This window comes from Zootoca vivipara, chromosome 2 (genome assembly GCF_963506605.1).
Source record: "Zootoca vivipara chromosome 2, rZooViv1.1, whole genome shotgun sequence".
NCBI classification, from domain to species: domain Eukaryota; kingdom Metazoa; phylum Chordata; class Lepidosauria; order Squamata; family Lacertidae; genus Zootoca; species Zootoca vivipara.
In genome coordinates this window covers 88,368,267-88,389,454 of record NC_083277.1, presented here as the reverse complement: position 1 = coordinate 88,389,454, position 21,188 = coordinate 88,368,267, and the positions used below count along the sequence as shown (strand labels likewise).

Here is a 21,188-nt window from a genome sequence, read left to right as displayed (position 1 = left end):
TGTGGGATAACGTTTGCTTTGATGTAGCATTCCCCCCCCCCCCTTGCAAACAAATTGGAGTGAATGCTCAATAAACAGGTCTTATGGATGCACCCAGACAGATTTGTTTCAACCGGCTTTCTAACGCTGTTTTTACTCCAATGCTTGCACTGTTTGGTTGAGTTGGTTTTGCTTTTGTATTACCAGACTTGGGGGGCAGGGCGGTAATGTTGAAAATATACATGTTCACAAATTCACGCCACCATTCACCAAGGAATTATTCCACAGCTAACTGCAGTTACCTAGCTCTCAAGAATTCTGCAAGTACGCCGGATGTCCACATTCCCATTGGAGTCTTCAGTTTCTCAAAGGCCTCTGATTTTTGATGAAACATTAAAAGGTCACAACTGAAATATGTTGCTTAAAATGTATTTTTATTCAGGTTCAATGATTTACATGTACATTCACTGTGAAGAATTCCACATTGTGTGGAATCTTTTCAGGAATAGTTCGTCTCATTCTTCTGATTTCTGTACAAAAATAAATTCAAATTTATAAGATAATGAGGTAACAGAACAGCTTATACAGTCATACCTTGGGTTACAGATGCTTCAGGTTGTGTGTTTTTGGGTTGCGCACCGTGCTGAACCCGGAAGCACTGGAACGGGTTACTTCTGGGTTTTGGCACTCGTGCATGCACAGAAGTGCCAAATCACAACCCGCACATGCGCAGATGCGGCACTGTGGATTGCGAACGTGCCTCCCGCATGGATCACGTTCGCAACCCAAGCGTCCACTGTATGTGAACAGTGTAGGTAGCAAGAGTATGGCAAGGGGGGGAGACTAACAAGCAGGAATTCTCCCTCTTGCATTATTTTTCTGGTGTGGAAGAATTGCTCTGTCTTATTTGCCTCTCCCTCTCCCCACCCCCCCACAAACTGTGGTGGGATTGCTGCCACCACAGCGACTGGAATTGTCTGCTTTTATTTCCTTGGCTCAGAAGTATAATATGAAGGAGAAACAGCAAGGTAAAGGAGAGAAATCAAAAGAAGAGGGGAAAGAATATCCTTGTCAGGCTGTAGCCCAGGCTTCCAGATTTCACTCTAGTCTGGATACAATTCCTATTTGTTTTAAGAGCCATGAAGCAGAGATGCTGCCATGAAATTACGTAGCACATGCTTGTAAGGAGAACATGATCTCAGTCACTGCTTCTGGCTTTACAAATCTGTGAGTACTCAACACTCCAATATTTATTGAAGATATTTGTCTCTCTCTCTCCATTTCAAATTTATTGGGGGATAGCTCATTACTGCACTTGACAATATTTCTCTACAGTTAAATGGATGGATAGGTTGCAAAGCTTACTATCAAGTCAAGCAAGGACAATTCAAATATTCAAATGTAGAATGTTTACATTGGTGTTCTTGTTCTTGGAGCTAAGCAGTTGAAAGGTGGAAAATTACATTGGGCATCTTGTTACATTTGTTGTTGTTGTATTACTTTTACCCCAGCCACATTAGGTGTGTAATGCAATCCTACACATGTCTACTCAGAAATACTCAGTGTACTTCAACATCAACTTCGTTGGACTGGTCGGATGCCTGATGATCGTCTTCCAAAGCAACTACTCTATTCCAAACTTAAAAATGGAAAGCGTAATGCTGGTGGCCAACAAAAGAGGTTTAAAGACTGTCTCAAGGCAAATCTTTAAAAGTGTAGTATAAAAACCGACAATTGGGAAACACTGGCCTGCGAGCGCTCCAGTTGGAGAACAGCCTTTACCAAAGGTATAATGGGCTTTGAAGACACTCGATCTCAGGACGCAAGGGAGAAATGTGCTAAGAGGAAGGCACGCATGGCAAATCCACACCGTGATCAACTCCCACCCGGAAACCAATGTCCCCACTGTGGAAGGACATGCAGATCCAGAATTGGCCTCCACAGTCACTTACAGACTCATTGTTAAAACCATGTTTATGGAAGACATTCTTACTCGGCTACGAGTGATCGCCAGAGAAGACAACGACTCAGAAATAAGCCTCACTGAGTTCAGTGATACTTACTCCAATGTAAGTATGCATAAGATTACAGCCTTAGAGTGACAATTTCTTTTTAATGTGAATATGAAATTTACATTGACCGGAATACTAATTTGCATTGCAAATACTCTCCTGTTCATTTCTCCACTAACAAATACCAAGTGTTCAATAGCAAGCGGAAGGCTCAAAGGCAATTTAAACTTCATGGAGGAAAATACACTGTTTCACTTTGGGGCTACTTCCTTAGAAGAGCTAGGTAGGAATTTGAACCCAAGCAGATTAACTGTACCAACTGAAAGATAGAAGGTGTTATCCTTGTGCAGAGAAAAGTTTCCTTCTACGCCAGTATATCATCCCACCAAGACACTTACCTTTCCCCCAATGTCACGGCTCTTGGCCCTCAGCTTATTGACCTGGGATTCAGAAATGTCTGCTCGCTCTTCAGCTTCTTCCAGCTCATGCTGAGCCTTCCTGAACTTGGCAAAGTTTGTGTTGGCTTGCTCCTCCTTGCACAACAGAAACATGACATGAAATCAACAGTACAAGCAGAGCCAAAGGTATAGTATATAACATATAAGTGACAGCGAAGGTGTCCCACAACGATGTTGATTTCACATTCTTCACCAATCCAGGCTGTTTTCCTCCTCCCTGACATTGTGCAGGGGAAACAAACCATGATGCCTGGCTTAGCATTGCATCTGAATGAGGGATTATGGTTTGTTCTGAGTCTAACAAACAGTGACCTGCAGTCATCTAAAGTTTGCTCTTGGCTTACTGGGTGTGGTTTTAAAAAATTCCTTCAGTAGCACCTTAAAGACCAACTAAGTTTTTATTTTGGTATGAGCTTTCATGTGCATGCACACTTCTTCTGATACCATATATTCTGAAGAAGTGTGCATGCACACGAAAGCTCATACCAAAATAAAAACTTAGTTGGTCTTTAAGGTGCTACTGAAGGAATTTTTTTATTTTGCTTCGACTCAGACCAACACGGCTACCTACCTGTAACTGGGTGTGGTTTGTTGAAGTAAAGCGTAATCACCATTTGGACATAACACTAAGACAGGGGTCATGGAAAAGCAGCCCAAATTGACCCATTTGTTGTTTTAAACCATTAACTATTGTTCACCATAGGATGTGAACTAGAATGCTGGGAATTGTATTAAGAATGTTGGAAATTGTGGGAGGTAAGATATAGCTCTGTAAGAACATACAGTAAGAAGAGCCTGCTGGATCAGGCCAGTGGCCCCTCTAGTCCAGCATTCTCTTCTCACAGTGGCCAACCAGATGATTGTGGGAAATTTGCAAGCAAGATTTGAGCACAGTAGCACTCCTCTCCTGTGGTTTCCAGCTACGGGCTTTCAGAAGCATTGTTGCCTCCAGCTGTGGAGGCAGAGGATAACCATCATGTATCCCACCCTTTCTCTTTCTTTGAAGTGACAGCTGCATTCTGAAAGGATCTATGATGCGTGATCTATGATGTCTAATAGAGACACTACCAGGAAAGGGAAGATTAGAAACGTGTGGGATGGTTGTCCTCTGCTTGGTTATGCAGGAATGCTTTGGGAAGTGGCTGAGTGCTGCAGTAAATGGCATGAGAGTGAATCTGTGTCCTCATGAGAGACATGGGTTCTACTTGCTGTTCTGTGATGTGAGAATTTATATGACGTCTGTGGGTGGGACACTGTCAAGGAGACAAGATATAATTGGGGTTTGGGAAGAAATTATCACCACACCCCTTTGACATGTGGAAGTAGTAGTATAAGGAATGGGTGGTTCTATATGTAGTTCCAGGATGTAGGGGTTACAGGGCACGGTCTTCCTAACTGTAGAGCGTGGGGTTAGGGGTGAAGAGGTGTCATGATTTATGTCAGTGCAATCCTGAAAGGGGTTACAAGAGAGATAAACAGTTCTGGGTGTTTTTCAAGCTGTGTGTTTCTTTGGACAATGTATTTTAATTTTATTATTCGTATCATCGTTCATCTATTTATTGTACCCCACTATTCCTCACACAGGAACGCAGGGTGAGTAACGATGACCAGTATAGGTTTAAGCATGATAGGTTTAAGCCATTTGAGATCTGTGCACTTACAGCCTCTTCAGCTTGCCTCTTGTACGCTTTCACCTTCAGCTGCAACTTGTCCACTAGGTCTTGAAGCCTGAAAACATTCTTCTTATCCTCTTCAGCCTGCATGGAATGTAAATGGAATGCCAACAATGTAAGGCTCTGAGAGTGTGCCTATCCTCTGGAAGTTGACAGGCAGAACAGGTACATAAGAACCCTGCTGGTTCAGCCCCAAAGCCCATCTAGTCCAGCATCCTGTTCTCACAGTGGCCAACCAGATGCCTATGGGAGGACCAGAAGCAGGATCAGAGTTAAATAGCACTCTCCCCACAAGTGACTCCCAGCAACTAGTATTCAGAGATATTGCCTCCACCCGTGAAAGCACTCTCTGCACACACCACTCAGTTGAGTGTTAGATGTATTTTAACCTCGTTGCAATGTTTTCTTTGAAACTCAATAAAAATATATATATGGGGGGGAAATGATTTAAGTCCTGGGTTGCCTCTCATTCGGTTCCATGGTAAATAGGTTGTGCTGACCTGCTTCTGTCTTTCTCAAATAAAGAGAATGATAGCAATGGAGGAGAATCCCAGGAATTCAATAAATGGAATAAGACATCGTTACCTGATAAGTGATTTCTTTGACTCTCCGCTCATATTTTCGCACTCCTTTGATTGCCTCAATTCCTCTCTTCTGTTCGGCATCAAGCTCATTTTCTAACTCGTGTACCTACAACAGAATATTCTGATAAAGGGATCAAAATTTACGGGGAAGGGTCAATACATCTTTGAAAACTTAAATGGGAATTACCATGTTGAAAAGGTACCTCCAAAATCAGTGTGAGGAGGATTCACCTAACCAGACCCACCAGTGGAAGCCCTGTGCATGATCCTCTGCTTGTAATCAGTCACTATGACAAGGTCAAACAACACTGACAAATGAGCTCTAGCACTGTACCCTGGCCTCCAGTTTCTGGAGTTGCTTCTTGCCACCTCTCAGGGCCAGCTGCTCTGCTTCATCCAGACGGTGCTGCAGATCCTTCACTGTCTGCTCCAGGTTCTTCTTCATCCTCTCCAGGTGGGCACTGGTGTCTTGCTCCTTCTTCAGCTCCTCTGCCATCATGGCTGCCTAATTAGATAGATGGTAACATCAGTAAGTGCCCACTTCTCTGCACAGCTCCCAACATTATTTTTAGTGTTGTAGATTCTGTACCTCACTGCTCACCAGGGTGTGTTTACATAGTTCATTTGGTTTGCCTTTCTATGGTTGGTTGGTTAGTTAGTTAGTTGGATCGGGGTCCAGACTTTAGAGCATCCTCTCTGGATTGGAATATATGAGGTTGCTGCCAGATGTCCTGCTTAATAAGCACTCAGTCTGATTTATTTGTGGAGAGGTTATTTAATGAACATTTATCCTGATTTGTTTGTGGGGAGATCAAATGACATTGTGTCAAGCAAGCCTTATCCCACACTTTGTGCATCAGTTACAGGGGGAAAGTCAGATCTTTTAGGGGAATGGGTTTGTTTCACAAGAGTGCCATGTCAGTTTCAATTGCACAGCCTTAATTTCCCAAGATGTGACTGAATTCCATCCAATAATAGTGACAGTCTGGAAGCGCCTTGAGTGATTTTTAAAAATTATTATTTATTTTATTTTGGTGAAGTACACTGAATTTCTGCTGTAGTGCTTGATTTCGACACTAGGTGTTGCTACAGTGGCATTCATATACTGTACTGCTAACGGCACTACATAAATGGAGTAAAACAAAAACCTGTTCTTTAGAAACAGCTGGTTCTTTTGTCAAACTCAAGAAGAGAGAAAGACACCTCTCCAATGTTAAAGGATTTCTACCACACAAACAAGCATCCATTAATTTCTTCTACTACGCAGGAAAGCCAGTATGGGGAAATCAGAACTCATCAGTTAAAAAAGCAGTAGCTACCATAGTGCCCATCATCCTTGACCACTGGCTATGCTGGCTGTGGCTGATGGGAGTAGGGTTGCCAGACTCAATAGAGGACAGGACTTCTGTGCCTTTAATTACCCTGCTCTCTTTTGGAGTCTGGAAACCTTAAAGAGAAACCAGCAGACCCTTTGTTTAATTTCCAAGCAAAGGGTCTGATGGTTTCTCTTTAAGGTTTCCAGACTCAAAAGAGAGCAGGGCAATTAAAGGCACAGAAGTCCTGTCCTCTATTGAGTCTGGCAACCCTAGATGGGAGCTGTAGTTAAACAACACCTGGAGGGCACTATGTTGACTTCACTGAACAGTTGCTTCAAAGTGTGGTCCAAAGTATTTGTAATCTTAGCCACTTGAGTTTGATGGTTGGCTAGACTAAACTTGAGCAACAAAGGCAATAGCTAAGTGGGTGTGGCTTAAGTAGTGATGCAAAACTATGAGAGTTTCAGCTGTCATTGTGAAAATCATACAAATGGCTTCCCACATGGAGAGCACCAACACATGGTAGAATGGGGCCTGCAGCAAGCAGGATGGAGCACTTACATCTGTAATTGCCTTTTTGGCCTTCTCCTCCGCATTCCGTGCCTCCTGGATGGCATCGTCAATTTCTCCTTGGAACTGAGCAATGTCCGCCTCCAGCTTCTTCTTTGTGCTGAGAAGGGTTGTGTTCTGTGGGCACAGTCAGCAGTTACTCCCCTGCATTATCTAATGCAATTGCATTTGCTCGCCGATACTGATGCCACAACCAAGACCAGAGATACTAGACATGTGAGGAGACGTGTCCTATTGCATTTCTCCAGGGATGAATCAATGGGCAGGTTCTGCCTCCTGGCTCAGACTAGCTGGGGATGAGAAAGCGTTTTTTGCTTCCAGTCTCAGGGAGCTTTGGCCTCTCACTGTGTGGGGAAGGAGGACTGTAGCTCAGTGGCAGAAGCATCTGAATTGCACGGGGAAGGGCCCAGCTTCAATCCCTGATGGCATCTCCAGATAGGGCTGGGAGAGATGACTGTCTGAAATCCTGGGCAGCTACTGCCAGTCAGTGGGGACAATACTGAGCTAGATGAGCCAATGTTCTGACTCAGAATAAGGCAGCTACCTGTGCTCCTATGACTATATACCTGGGAATGCAGCAGTTGCACACGCTCACTGGCATCTGCCAGCTCTTGTTCAGACACCTTGCGAGCACGCTCCGTCTGCTCCAGAGCTACCCGCATCTCCTCAAGCTCAGTCGTCATCAGGTTGTTCCTGCGTTCTACCATAGCTAGCTGCTCCTTCAAGTCATCGTTGCCTCTCATAGCATCATCCAGGTGAAGCTGGGAATCCTGCAGTTTGCAAAAAGACACATCTCAGAATATCCAAGAGGATATTCTCCCACTGTTTGTGAAAAATTAAAATGGACAAGGCTTATTTATTTATTTTCTTTTGTGGGTAGAGCATGGGGAAGAGGCTTGTAACACACCCTTTAATCAAAGCCAGAGAGTTCGTAATCCATTGATCATGACCCTTGCTTAAACCTTTTTACAGCTTTGTTTTAAAATATATACCGAGCAGCATGGTATTAACACCAGCCTGGCTGTTTAACACATAGTTTATTTTATTTATTTGACAACTATTTTTGGAAACAGGAAGCCAAGATGCAAATTCCCATTTGACAACTATTTTTGGAAACAGGAAGCCAAGATGCAAATTCCCAGACAATGGGCAAAGGAATCCTAACTGGCCAGGAACACAGGGGTGGGACAGAGTAGCTGAGGACCCACTGCATCGGAAGTCCTGTTGGCAACACTGGCTTGGGTGGAAGTGGGGAAGCAGCATAATTTTTTTTTTGGTCCTGCACCTCCAGGCCCAAATTGGACCCCCTCTCTGGGAACTGGAGCAACCTACAATCCAGCAGATCACTGGCAGCCCATCTCTGTTCCTGCCCTGTTGCAGGACCCTCTGCCACCGGTAGCCCTGCCTCTGCCATGCTTTCTGCAGCTGCACTGGGGGCCTCTGTCATGGCTGAAGCCAGTGGTTGTGGACATCTGCTGGATCTGAGCCTCCTCCACCATTGCAGAGTCAGGGTTAGGATTGCAGCACAAGACTCACTGGGCAACTTTGGTCAAGTCTCGACACGTCTCAGTCAGTCTTCCTCATTCACAGAACTGTTATTTATTCATTTTATTTTACTTAAAAGGTTTTAGGGGCACCCAAGAAGTAAAGCTATCAGGGCAGCACATAATAAAGATGACAACACACCAGGATATTATAACAAGCCATTAGGCTAGCATGCAACTTGAGCCCTTTGGGTGAAGGGTGGATACACAAACGCTACAGTTTTGAAGTTTTCTTTGAACAATAGCTGGGTGAATCTTTATGACAAGGATCAAAATGCGGTCAAACCAAGTCTACATGAAACAAGGCAGTTATTTAGCAGCCGTCTATGCTCTGTTATTCAGTCCTAGAAGATAAAATTTAAGTATGCTGGGAACTTGACTTTTTGTCCTTTTACCATCATGGCCAATAGCATTTGATAAACTTGTATTACCTCCATATTATTATTATTATTATTATTATTATTATTATTATTATTATTATTATGTATGCCTTTCATAATCTCCTTTGGCACCGAATAACCCTTTCATTGGCTCTCTCTTTTGTGATGCACAAAAAGAGTAAAAACACATTTTTAACACGCCATCCATAACATTATAAGGGTTAGTCAAATTTCAATTTTGTTCCCTACTCCACCACAAAATGAATTCATGCAAATTGTTACAATCCCCCAACATGTGTATGCAGTTAGGTTGACCTTCAGTTGCCCTTGGATGTTCCTCAGATGTTTTTGTGTCTCTGCGCTTTGGCGGTTGGCATGGCTCAACTGGATTTCCATTTCATTTAGATCCCCCTCCATTTTCTTCTTCAGCCGCAGAGCATCATTTCTGCTCCGGACTTCAGCATCCAGTGTGCTCTGCATGGACTCTCCCATTCTCTGGTGATTCCTCTTCAGTTGCTCAATTTCCTCATCCTTCTCTGCAACCTTCCTGTCAATCTCAGACTTCACCTGGTTCAGTTCTAGTTGGACACGCAGGATTTTCCCTTCTTCGTGTTCCAAAGATCCCTTTCATCAATGAAACAACATTATTTGTTTCAATTATGGATTTGTATTTAACTATGAAACATGGACACACTGTAAGATCATAGATGCAACTTGTAAAATGGAAACACCCCAAACATTCTGAATAATAAATAAAACATTTTGTATTTATAATAAAACACTTAGTAATTAAGAAGTGTCAATGGCCCCCCCATGAAAATTATTTTGTTCAAATTAACCATCTTGAAACTATTTTTTCTAAAATTAACAGATTTTATAAATGAAAATATTACCCAACAATAATACAATTAAGACTGGAAGGCTTTTGACAGTTCCTGCTATTCTTAGGTGTTTGCCCAGTCCATGTTCCCAGTCGTCAGGGGGAAATGCAATTAGCATTTCTAGTTTGCAGTGTAGCTAATGGGCCTTCTCAATTTAATCATTTGTTCTATTTCTAACCAGAAGGTGGCACTAAAAACCTTCCCAAAGCTCCAGATTGGTAGCAGTCCAGTTCTTCACTATGAAAATTGACACACTGCTCTCACAAAACTTTAACTTCAAGCAATGGGCTAGGGATCTTTCCCCCCCAAAGATATGCCACCTTAGTCTGTCCTTGTCCTTGTGCTGCCTCTGGGGGGCAGGGACACACCATGTATAGCGAGTGCCAATTAATACTGTCTCTGAAGTGTTCATATTCACCTCTGCTTCTTCCAAGGCAGCTTGGAGGTCTGACTTCTCTTGTTCAATCTGCTTCTTTGCTTTCTCTAATTCATGGTTGCTTTTGCCAGCTTCAGCCATCTGTTCAGTCAGGTCAGAAATTTCCTCTGCAGGTAGAAATTGGGTAATTTATCCTAATGGCTACAATCTTTGGTAATATGATACCCAATGCTTCAATTTAATTGAAGTATGATTTTTCCCTCTGCAGGACAGTAGATGCAAAGGTTTTTTAATAATAAAAAGACTTTTGTACTATATAGATAAATAGATAGAGATATAGATATATTAAAATACAGCCTGCATTTATTTATTTTTTTGTTTTTAAGGAAAGAGCTTTTAACACTGCTGTGCGGTTTTCAATACACATATTTTAAAAGATTTGTTTTTATAGTGCTACCACAGTTGAATTACTTTGAAACTATTAATTTTATGTTTTAAGCTATCTGTATTTTATCTGTGTTTTAATTTGCATAAGCCTCCTTAAGTCTGGAAAAAAGGCAGGATATGGACCTTTGCAGCAATCAGCTGAAAAACATCTTACTACCCTGAACCTGTAAAAGCAGCAGGCCTGTTCTTTGGCCAGTACTACTAAGCAGGAGAAAAGTGGTTGTGTGAATCTACCGTTACAGATGCCTCACGTTAGATTGAGGTCTGTGGGGGAAAAGAAGCTTACGTTGCAAGTTCTTGTTCTCTCGCCTGACAGCCTCAAGCTGGTCCAACACTTCCTCATAAGCATTCTTCATTTTGAAAATTTCAGTGCTCATGGACCGCGACTCCTTCTGGGAAGCCTCCAGTTCAGCCTGACATTCCTGGTATTTTTGCTTCCATTCTGCTAGCACCTAGGTAACAAATAGGCTCATATAGCACAGGAACACAGCATTGTGCTTTACTCAGGGGTATGCAATAGCAGTGCGGTGGAGCTGCCCTCCCAGCACTGGTGTTGCTGCAGCATGGCTGAATAGGGCTGGGACAGGACTGTGCTGTGGAGAGGTTGGGGCTGTGCTGCCATATTGGTGGAAGCATCAGACGGGCTCCACCACTGCACCCACACAGCCCCAGCTTCACAGCCAACCTTCCCCACCCCAGCACAATCCAGGTAGGCTGCCGCAATACCAGTGTCGAAAGTTTGGCTCTGGATCTATGACCGAGGAGAAATGTTGCGTATCACATACGAGCCTTTCACAGGGCAGGTGACGGCACGTAGCATCTTTATGCAGATGCTAGGGCTCCCATGCCCCGGTACCACTTTAACCCCTCTCCCTCTCCCGGCTGGTTCTCTGAGCAGCATCTGGCTTCTGAGACAACTGCAATTTTAGTATCTTGACAATTTTAGTATCTCAAGCATTGTGCAAAAATAAAAGGGGGGCGTCACCAGTCTGCTCAGAGGACTAGTGCTGCCTGCCACCTCTGCCAAGTGAGTCTGCCATGGCCCACCAATGGGGTGGGGAGGAACACTCCTGAACTTTCATCCCCCCCCCAAATGGGCTCAAAATCACTGCACCTCATTCACACTGTCTGAATGGTTCCTCAGCAACCATTCAGTTACAATAAACAACTTTCACTAAGGATGTTTAATAAGCAACATCCAACTATATTGTGTTCAATCAATCTTCAGGGACAAACATAAGGATGCAGTTTTGATTTCTAGACCAAAGAGGTTATAATGAGTTGCAGACAGCAACCAATTTAATAATGACAATGTAGAATTGTTTTTTTCTGTACTAGTCTGTTATAACTAGAGATTAGCCTGCCCCCTGCAGGATTTCTAATTCTGAAGAACATGCCTGCTTCACACAGCTCAAAATATACCACTGAAGTGCATATTATTAAATGCCACTACTACTATTGAAAAGTCTAATGTTGCATGTATAAAAAGTTTATACAGGCTACAATGCTACCAAACAAACATGGTTAAGGGTGGAATTGATCTACTCTCATAGAAATTTGTGCTGAATTCACAGAAATGCCGAAAGACAGCCCTGGAAGTTATCAGGATTGCAACTGTAAACTAGCACAAATTGTTTGCCCTTCCTGCAAAATGTCTGCCCGCTACCCAATAAGAAAAGGAAACCTTATCAAAGTTCCTCTGCCTTTTGTCCAGGGCTGCGCAAGCTGCATTGGACCTCTCTACATCGATCATGAGGTCATCAACTTCTCCCTGCAGCCTTTGCTTAGTCTTCTCTAGGGAAGCACACTTAGAATTGACAGCTTCTATCTGCTCCTCTGATTCTTGGAGCCGCTGAGCCAACTTCTTCCTGAAAGGCAAAGTATCCCATGTTGCAACCAAAGGTATTTTCTCAAACCGTGTTGATGTACAGGCAGAGCAGAAAGCGAGAGAAAGCCTGGCTAGGTGGGAGACTTCTGTGCGACAGAACATAGAGACCCATAGAAAGGACAGCCTGGAGTGACAAAATAAGGCTTCTGAATCTAGGGACAGGACAATAGCTGCTGGGGTGTGGGGGGTGTTTCATGAGACAGGACCAAAGAGAAGGAAAAGCAGTGGGAGGAGCAGCCAACTGGACTGAGAAGGCCACCTATTGAAAAGCAACAGAAAATAGATAGAAGCAACTGAAAAACTAGGGGGAAAGGGGAATTGGGTAAAATGAGATTGTTCAGAAGACCATAGTCAGTTAGTTGACCTCAACCAGAAATTGGGCACTTATGTGCCACTGGTCCTATGCTACGGAACACCACTTTTGACTTTCAGGTGCCTCTTGAAGACTCTATTTTATGGCAATAGGCCTAATTCAGTAGTTTCCAATTTTCTTGAGTAGCCAGCTATCTTAATGATTGTTTTGTACTGCTTTTAATGGTTTTTCATGTTTTATATTGCTCTATACTACCATGATATTTTATGGGAGAGTGGTATACAGTCATACCTCGGTTTAAGTATGCTTCGGTTTGAGTACTTTCAGTTTAAGTACTCAGCGGACCTGTCTGGAATGGATTAATCCACTTTCCATTACTTTCAATGGGAAAGTTCACTTCAGGTTAAGTATGCTTCAGGTTAAGTACAGTGGAACCTCGGTTTATGAACACCTCGGTTTATGAATTTTCAGTTTATGAACGCTGCGGACCCATCTGGAACGGATTAATTCACTTTCCATTACTTTTAATGGGAAAGTTCGCTTCAGTTTATGAACGCTTCAGTTTATGAACAGACTTCCGGAACCAATTACACCCATGTTTCAGTTTATGAACGCTTCAGTTTAAGTACTTCGCGGACCCGTCTGGAACGGATTAATCCACTTTCCATTACTTTCAATGGAAAAGTTCGCTTCAGTTTATGAACGGTTACTCCGCGGACCGTCTGGAACGGATTAATCCACTTTCCATTACTTTCAATGGGAAAGTTCGCTTCAGTTTATGAACGCTTCAGTTTATGAACAGACTTCCGGAACCAATTGTGTTCATAAACCGAGGTACCACTGTACAGGCTTCCAGAACCAATTGTGTACTTAAACCGAGGTACCACTGTATAAATATGTTCATAAAACAAATAGCAATGACAAAAAACAGATCTGCACAAGATGCAAAACTAAAAATAGAGGAATTGCTGTCAAAAATAAACACCACATGTTAAAACCCTGGCATCTCCAAAGCTCTCCCCTGATTTCCTTCCCAGTACTTACTTTGCTTCTTCTAATTCCTCAGTACGTTGAATGGCGTCTGTTTCATATTTGGTTCTCCACTGGGCAACTTCCGTGTTGGCCTTGGAGAGAGCCCTCTGCAGCTCACTTTTGGTTTCTTGTTCCTCTTCAAACTGCTCCCGGAGCAAGTCACAGTCATGGCGAGCAGATTGCAAGGCATGGGCCAGAGCGTTTTTTGCCTAAGGGTTCATAATGTGAATGGCAATGATGACCACATGGGTAGCAACAGCATGCAGGTTGTTTCAATCAGACATTCTACATCTGTCTGTTAGTCATGTCAGATATGAGATCTGGGGTGTTTTCTTCCTCAGCAGTTAGTTTATACTCCAACATAAAAGTATTGACTATATAATACTTAACCAAGCATTACTTTCTGAGAACTGTTCTCTCTCTCTCTCTCTCAGTCTTTTTTTTTTGTATTCTTTAGCCGCAGTCGTGCTTTCACTGCAGTAAATTCCACACATTAATCTTATGGAGTGGTGTTTTTTTTGTTTTTTTTTTAACAGTGCAGTATTATCATAGCTTTGGCCACCTCATGAGAAGAGAAGAATCCTTGGAAAAGACCCTGATGTTGGGAAAGATTGAGGGCACTAGGAGAAGGGGACGACAGAGGACAAGATGGTTGGACAGTGTTCTCGAAGCTACGAACATGAGTTTGACCAAACTGCGGGAGGCAGTGCAAGACAGGAGTGCCTGGCGTGCTATGGTCCATGGGGTCACGAAGAGTCAGACACGACTAAACGACTAAACAACAACAACAAATTATCATAGCTTTTTCAATAGCAATTGCAGAATTTACAAAAGCACCTGTTACATGTGTTACTGCATTCATGCTGTAACTTGTCCTTGAATTTGCATCAGTCCATGTCAGCTGGAAATCAGCTTTGATTGTTTTATTGCCTTTTTTCTGATGTTCCCTGCCTCTCCTGCCTCTTTTTATCAGGATTATTCATTCCTCACTTCTCTGAGGCAAGATATACAAGCGGAAAATCACCTTGTTTTCTTCCTCCAGCTGCCTCTTGAGTTCCTCTGTCTGCTGGGTAAAGGCTTGTTTACCTCTGATCAACTGTGAAATAAAAGATTCTTTTTCTTCTAGTTGTCGAGTAAATTCGCCTGTTGGAAAAAAATATATTCACATAGTCATAGGCTGAGATGGTTGAAAAAACACCCCACCTGCTCCTAGGTAGTCTCACTGGTGGAAATGCAAGTGCTGATTTAAATCATTTGTGCACTTGGTTGACTAGAATTTTTCCATCTCTGCCTCCCATTCTTTGAAATGGATGTTACTACAGTCCACAATAATTGCTACAAATATAGTATGGATTCTATTAAAATAAAATGCAATAAATACTACAGTTTTCAATAATTACGATAAATACTGCAATTAACATTAGTTCTTGATAATTTCTTTGCTCAGATTAATACATTTGCTTTAGATCAGGCTTCCTCAAACTCGGCCCTCCAGATGTTTTGAGACTACAATTCCCATCATCCCTGACCACTGGTGCTGCCAGCTAGGGATCTTGGGAGTTGTAGGCCAAAAACATCTGGAGGGCCAAGTTTGAGGAAGCCTGCTTTAGATCTATCCATATATACTTTTAATGGTGGCCTTCTTCACTCTGGAGAAAATGAGTTGTAAACCAGAACGAGCTGCATGGGCTTTATTCTCATTGCTATCAGTAGGATTTAAGTGCTTATCTAATTTTCTCTGAGCTGCATGTAGAGGCTACTTAAGATATATTCTGTGAAGTGTCATGTGCAATTAACATTTTAGGAAATCGAGAGCAACACCAAGGCTCAAGGTCTATTGGGTGACCAGCAGCTGTGCATGGTGCCTCAAGAATCTGAATAACGTTTATGAATCTTCTCATGGAGCTGTGACTCTCTCACTTGTGCCACCTGTTAATGCTGTTCATGCAGCCCCAATACTCCCACTTGACTATCAACAGTAGTTTTTCACTACTGGTGCTCATGCATAGATTTAAACACAGAGATCATGTTTAAAAACCATGGCAGTTCTCTATTCAACATTAACAGTGCATTTGTAGTTGTTAACAGGAACTAATATAAGGGTCTAAAGGAGAAGGCAGTGGAAGCCTTTGAGTATTTGTGGCTGAGTTTTTGTATCTGAGTATTTGTTGTACGAGTATTACTTTTCCACACCACAGTAAAGAAAAAAACCCAATTATCCGACAACCCACATTTCTAAGATACACTTTAAGAGACAGAAATGCAGTTTCCTACACTGTAAGCCATAGTGAACCGGAAATAGATGAGAGTCAATGAAGAATGTGTAAAAGCATCAGTGGGTGCTCTCGCACCCCACTAATTTTTCAAGGGGGATCTTCCACAGTGAAATACTTGGTCATATCTGGATTGACAAAGAAGGGTGCAGTTTAGATAACATTAATGCTGATGTGTCAAGGCAAAGATAATACATATGTAGATAACATGTCTACAATGAATTTTATGGAAAGGTGGGATGGGACTATTCAAAATAAATAAATGTCAGGAGGAATGCCTATGTCTTCTAAAAATGTCCAAATTCACCATTCTCGGTGTGCAGACGTGCTTTCTGGGCGTTCAGATCATTGATCAGCCGCACATGCTCTTCATCTTTTGTCTTGATTTCACTGAATTGGTCTTCAAGGGTCCGGCACATCTTTTCCAGATTACTCTTTGTGAGGGGAGAAATAAAAAACAATGTTTTAATTAATCAGAATCTACAGCAGAACAGTTAGTCACAATAAAGACATGCAACTGTCTACCTTGGCTTTGGAGACAGACTCCATATTACTGGCAAGGTCATCAATCTCCATCTTCAGCTCACTCTTCTCCTTCTCCAGCTTCTGTTTCACACGTTGCAAGTTATCAATTTGTTCCCCCAGTTCAGCTGCACTGTCTGCATGCTTCTTGCGGAGAGCAGCCATTGTGGCTTCATGGTGCAGAGTGGCCTCTTCAAGGTCCCTGCGCATTTTCTGGAATTCTGTCTCACGTTTCTTGTTCATCTCAATCTGAGCTGCGGTTGCCCCACCAGCTTCCTCCAGACGCTCACTGATCTCTTCTAGTTCTCTGGAGAGATCAGCCCGCTGCTTCTCTGCTTTGGCCCGAGATGCACGCTCAGCCTCAATTTCTTCCTCCAGTTCTTCCATACGGGCCTTTGGAAAATAAGATACAGAAGGTTAACTATGCCACTGAAAACAGTAGAACTGAAAAGGAACTCTAGGTAGACTGTGCATGATTTTATAAACTAAAAGTAAAAATCTTTATTTGCATCAGCCACAAGCTATAGCAAAGGAATCAAATACAATCAAATACAGATATAGCTAGATTGTTGGCTGTACAAAATACGTTCTGAGAATGTACAGCTATACAAATGAAAGAGTTAATAACTTTCCTTGTCCACAAATAAGACATAAACAAGTGCGCTACTCTTTACTAGGCATTAAACAGGTTATTCAGATGGTAGATCTGATTCTGATTGCCCCAGCTAAATTTTTTGCTGTGTTTGCTGGTAATCAAGAAGGAAGAACAATGTAGCAGTGGATGAACAGCCTGGTATGGATGATAGAAGAGAAGTAATAACCTCATTACACAGAAGTTAGGAGTACACAGAGGCAAGGAGTACATGCGCTACAGATCTGATACTGCCTTCTACGCATGGACATAATCATTTTGCATAGGTGAAGGCATGTCTGTATTTTAAAACTGTTAAGTTTTGATAGGGTGCTGATGTGTGGAGGTGACTAGGTGGGAAAAAATCGTACCAAGGACAAAATTTTCTTATAGTGGCTAAATTATTCTGTTGTTCAATGTCATGTAGGCACTGCCTAATTAATAAACTGGTGGGGGTTAAATTCAGACAAAGGCAATAAGTAAATGTCCGGTACCAAATTTGTAATTCAACTGAGAGAGAGTTGGCCTCTCAGCCAGCATTTGAAACACAAGATGGCACTGAGAATATCTGCCTTAAGAACTTGGATTGAATGGTTTCTATAAAGTCAGGGTGAGCATTAAGCCAAATCTGTGCCGCATAAAGTAGCTGGGCCAGGAGTAATCTAAAAGTACTAAATCACTGTATTATTTCAATAAAAATATGTGTAAAATAAGCAGTGCATGCATACTTATTTTATAAACTTATAATATTTCAGGTTCTCTGTGAAATGCATATGAACACAAATATACTGTATTCTTGAACATCTCACATTAAGGAGACAATATACACCTACAGTCAGTGGTTCCTTAAGACCAGTGGTTGAATTCCCTGGAGTAATATGCTCTTCTTCCTAAAGTGATTTTATCTAGTGTCTTCATACTAAGTGTGTATGTAGGTATTCAATTTGAGTAAGAATATCATTTTAGAACCACTATATAAGCAGTGAATGTACATGAGGGGTGAGAGTGACCTTAAAAACTGAGATTTCTGAGGCACAAAGGTTTTCTATGATCTACCTGTAGCTCTTTAATTTTTTTCTGTAGCTGAGAGCTTTGAGCCTGTTCATCCTCTATTTTTCCTTGTACCTGGCTGATTTCAAACTCTTTCCTGGTGAAGGAGGAAAAAAGAAAAGTAAGCATTTTAATGAGGAAGGTCAAATTTGAGATCCAGTAACACAATATTAAAATCTCAGCAGTATACTTCTTCAGTTTCTCATCCATTTGCTGCTTGTCATTCTCCAGGTCCATGATAGATTCCTGAGACATCTTCAGATCCCCCTCCAGCTTCCTTTTAGCTCTCTCAAGATCCATACGAAGCTTCTTCTCTTGCTCCAAAGATCCTTCAAGCTAAACAGTACATAAGAACAAGAGACACCGATTTAATGCTATTGTTTCAAAGAAGAGGGAGTAAATATAAAGCATTAGGAGTTTTGAAAGGCCAATGGGCTAGATGCCCCTTTAGGCCTTAAAACAGAGGCTTCTAAGCCCCTGCAATGATGGCAATGCTACAATAAAATTCAGTTCTTAGATATCCTATTAATAACAAAGTCTAATAAATACCAGCCAAACATGTTAGAAAAAGGCTTGTCTGACACCTTGTAGAGGCAGCTGCTGGATGGACCAATGATTCGGTGTAACACAGCTTCCTATATCCCTAAGTTTACCTAGTTCAAAATATGTGAGTATGTTTTGAGGCGAGTTCCCTTGCTCCTAAAAATGATCTACCACTTGCAGTCTTCAAAAAGAAAATATTCTTCAAAAAGGCAACTGTTAGGCTGGCAGTGGATTGTCACATTTTATTACTGAAAATTACTTGAAGATACGTTTGCCCATGTTTAGTTAGTTAAGTGGTGCCTCAGGTTGCATTAGTTCTGTGCTTCCACTGCCTTCCTAAGCCTGGAGGAGAGAACCGATGATATCAGGCAGATAGAGAACTGAGGACTGGTACAAAAAAAGATTTGGCAGATTCTACATTGATTCTAGCCAGTGTGTATAACTACAAATAGACTTCATTTCTCCCACTGGTTTTATTCTGTCCTCTCAACACTAAAAATTCTCTTACATCATCAACTTGCTGTTCAAGTTTCGATTTGGTTTTGGACAGAGTGTTCACTTTGTCTTCCTCTGCCTGGAGGTCATCTAAAGTCTGCTGGTGAGCCTCTTGGAGGCTTTTCTTCTCTTTGGTGAGCTTGGAGATGTTTTCATCCAAAGCTGCCATCTCCTCAGTAAGATTTTTAACCTAAGAAACAATAAAGATCTCCATTTAGGCGTGTTTCCTGATCACAACAGATGCAGTCCTTATCTTATGAGTGAGAAAATAATGTAGGGTAATACCCAACTAAGTCATATGCTGAGTAGATCCACTGAAGTAAATGGATGTAAGGAAGTTGTTCATTGATTTCAGTGGGTCTACACTGAGTATGGTATCACCCAAAGGCTGGTGTCTGCTCAGATCCTATACATATGTAATGAGTAGCACTAGTTACAGATGTGGAAACACAATGAGACTTTCCTCAGAGACTTTCCTCCTGACCTCTTCATTACAAAAGTGAAATAATGCAATAAAGCACACTGAGTTACACAGCAAGATTGGGCAAAAGCTGATTTTTGTGTCTTTTTTGCCCATGAAATCTAGAAATACAAATGTGACGAGTTGAAAAAAAATCCCCTTGACATTATGCAGAGGGCCAAGCATAATCTTCCAACAGGACTAGTAGGAAGAATTCTGTCATGCAAGTTAATATTTTCCAACCAAAAAAAAGTCAGTTTCATTACTCTGCACTCTCCAATTTATGGACATTAATGTGAAATAGGGCTCATCCACACTTACCTTTGCTCTGCATTTCTAGGAACAGGTCCGCATTTTAAGGTTCCCTGTCTGAGCATCCCCGCCCCCTATCCCAGGCACTTTCCCTGCGATAACCTGTTCTTTAGTGTTGAATCAGAGCAAATGGGAAGTCACAGAAAACCGAAATTGCTGTTTGTTCAGATTCAGCATTAAAGAGCAGATTTTCCTGGAGAAAGCAGTGGGGCAAAAAATAAAAATAAAAAGGGCTCGAACTTGGACCAGGAAAGCGTGAGCCTGTGCCTAGAAAGCATGGGGCAAAAAGTAAGTGTGGGTGAGCCCTTAGTCATGTCAACTCTGAATTGGGACAGCACTGGATACAACCTGATACATTATTAGATTTCCCCCCCCCTAATCAGTCTCAAAGATCCAAAGCAAGATGTATAACATTCCCTTTTGAACTCACAACTCTGTAGATATCATTTGATTTGCCCAGGGCCTGAACATCCAAACCCCAAACTTCAGGTGCTGCAATACAAGGGTTGAAGGAACAAACCAGTAGCCAAAACTTCTTAAGTTTAAGTACGTTATCTTTTGCTTGCTTTCCTTACTACCGATTTAAAATTTTACTTTCGTGTTGGCAAGGGGACAGAACCTTGTTTTCTGTTGCATGCTTCTCCTTCTCCACTTTGGCCAATGTTAGTTCTAAGTCATCAATGTCTTTCTTCAGCTCTGAGCACTCATCTTCAAGTTTCCTCTTCTTGGCCGTCAACTCGGCATTCATCTCTTCCTCATCCTCCAGCCTTTCAGTCAACTCTTTTATCTTAGCTTCTAGCTGAATCTTACTTTTGATGAGTCCATCGCACCTTTCCTCAGCATCTGCTAAACTTTCACTTTCCTATAAAAGAAAAGAAGAAGCCAGATGTGTGCGTCTATTTTTTATATATAAAAATCAGGAGGAACGCTGCTGTGATTATTGCCACTGAATCCTGTCAAGCAGGACTAGATGGCAATATGCTCTTTCCAGAAGCTCATCTATGAGATCTAGATTGTCAAGTAACCAGGTTGAAGGTTATTGCTCTCAGCTTGCCCACTGAGTGTTCTCTCTACAATGGAAGGTGGTACAGTGGTACCTTGGTTTAAGTACACAATTGGTTCCGGAAATCTGTACTTAACCTGAAGCGTACTTAACTTGAAGTGAACTTTCCCAGTGAAAGTAATGGAAAGTGGATTAATCCATTCCAGACGGTCTGTGGCGTACTTAAACTGAAGTGTACTTAACCTGAAGTGAACTTTTCCATTGAAAGTAATTGAAAGTGGATTAATCCGTTCCAGACGGGTCCGTGGAGTACTCAACCTAAAGCGTACTTAACCTGAAGTATGAGTGTAATTGGTTCTGGAAGTCTGTACTTAACCTGAAGCGTACTTAACCTGAAGTGAACTTTTCCATTGAAAGTAATGGAAAGTGGATTAATCCGTTCCAGA

The 21,188-nt window shown here is 42.0% G+C and overlaps 1 protein-coding gene across 1 annotated transcript in view; it reads right to left on the bottom strand.

Annotated features, from left to right (window-relative positions):
- Positions 1-494: 494 nt before the first annotated feature.
- Positions 495-21,188, bottom strand: part of LOC118079900 (myosin-4-like) — a 36,844-nt gene continuing 16,150 nt past the window's right edge. Inside the window, exons 21-39 of the mRNA XM_035104621.2 lie at positions 20,359-20,601; positions 18,981-19,157; positions 18,120-18,265; positions 17,936-18,026; positions 16,252-16,641; positions 16,034-16,160; positions 14,478-14,596; positions 13,466-13,662; positions 11,905-12,088; positions 10,507-10,672; positions 9,816-9,940; positions 8,832-9,140; positions 7,159-7,362; positions 6,584-6,709; positions 5,041-5,211; positions 4,708-4,812; positions 4,111-4,206; positions 2,390-2,524; positions 495-509 (exon numbers count right to left, since the gene is read on the bottom strand). Of these exons, the coding sequence (XP_034960512.1) occupies positions 495-509; positions 2,390-2,524; positions 4,111-4,206; positions 4,708-4,812; positions 5,041-5,211; positions 6,584-6,709; positions 7,159-7,362; positions 8,832-9,140; positions 9,816-9,940; positions 10,507-10,672; positions 11,905-12,088; positions 13,466-13,662; positions 14,478-14,596; positions 16,034-16,160; positions 16,252-16,641; positions 17,936-18,026; positions 18,120-18,265; positions 18,981-19,157; positions 20,359-20,601 (3,126 nt within the window). The remainder of the gene's footprint in view (positions 510-2,389; positions 2,525-4,110; positions 4,207-4,707; positions 4,813-5,040; positions 5,212-6,583; positions 6,710-7,158; positions 7,363-8,831; positions 9,141-9,815; positions 9,941-10,506; positions 10,673-11,904; positions 12,089-13,465; positions 13,663-14,477; positions 14,597-16,033; positions 16,161-16,251; positions 16,642-17,935; positions 18,027-18,119; positions 18,266-18,980; positions 19,158-20,358; positions 20,602-21,188) is intronic.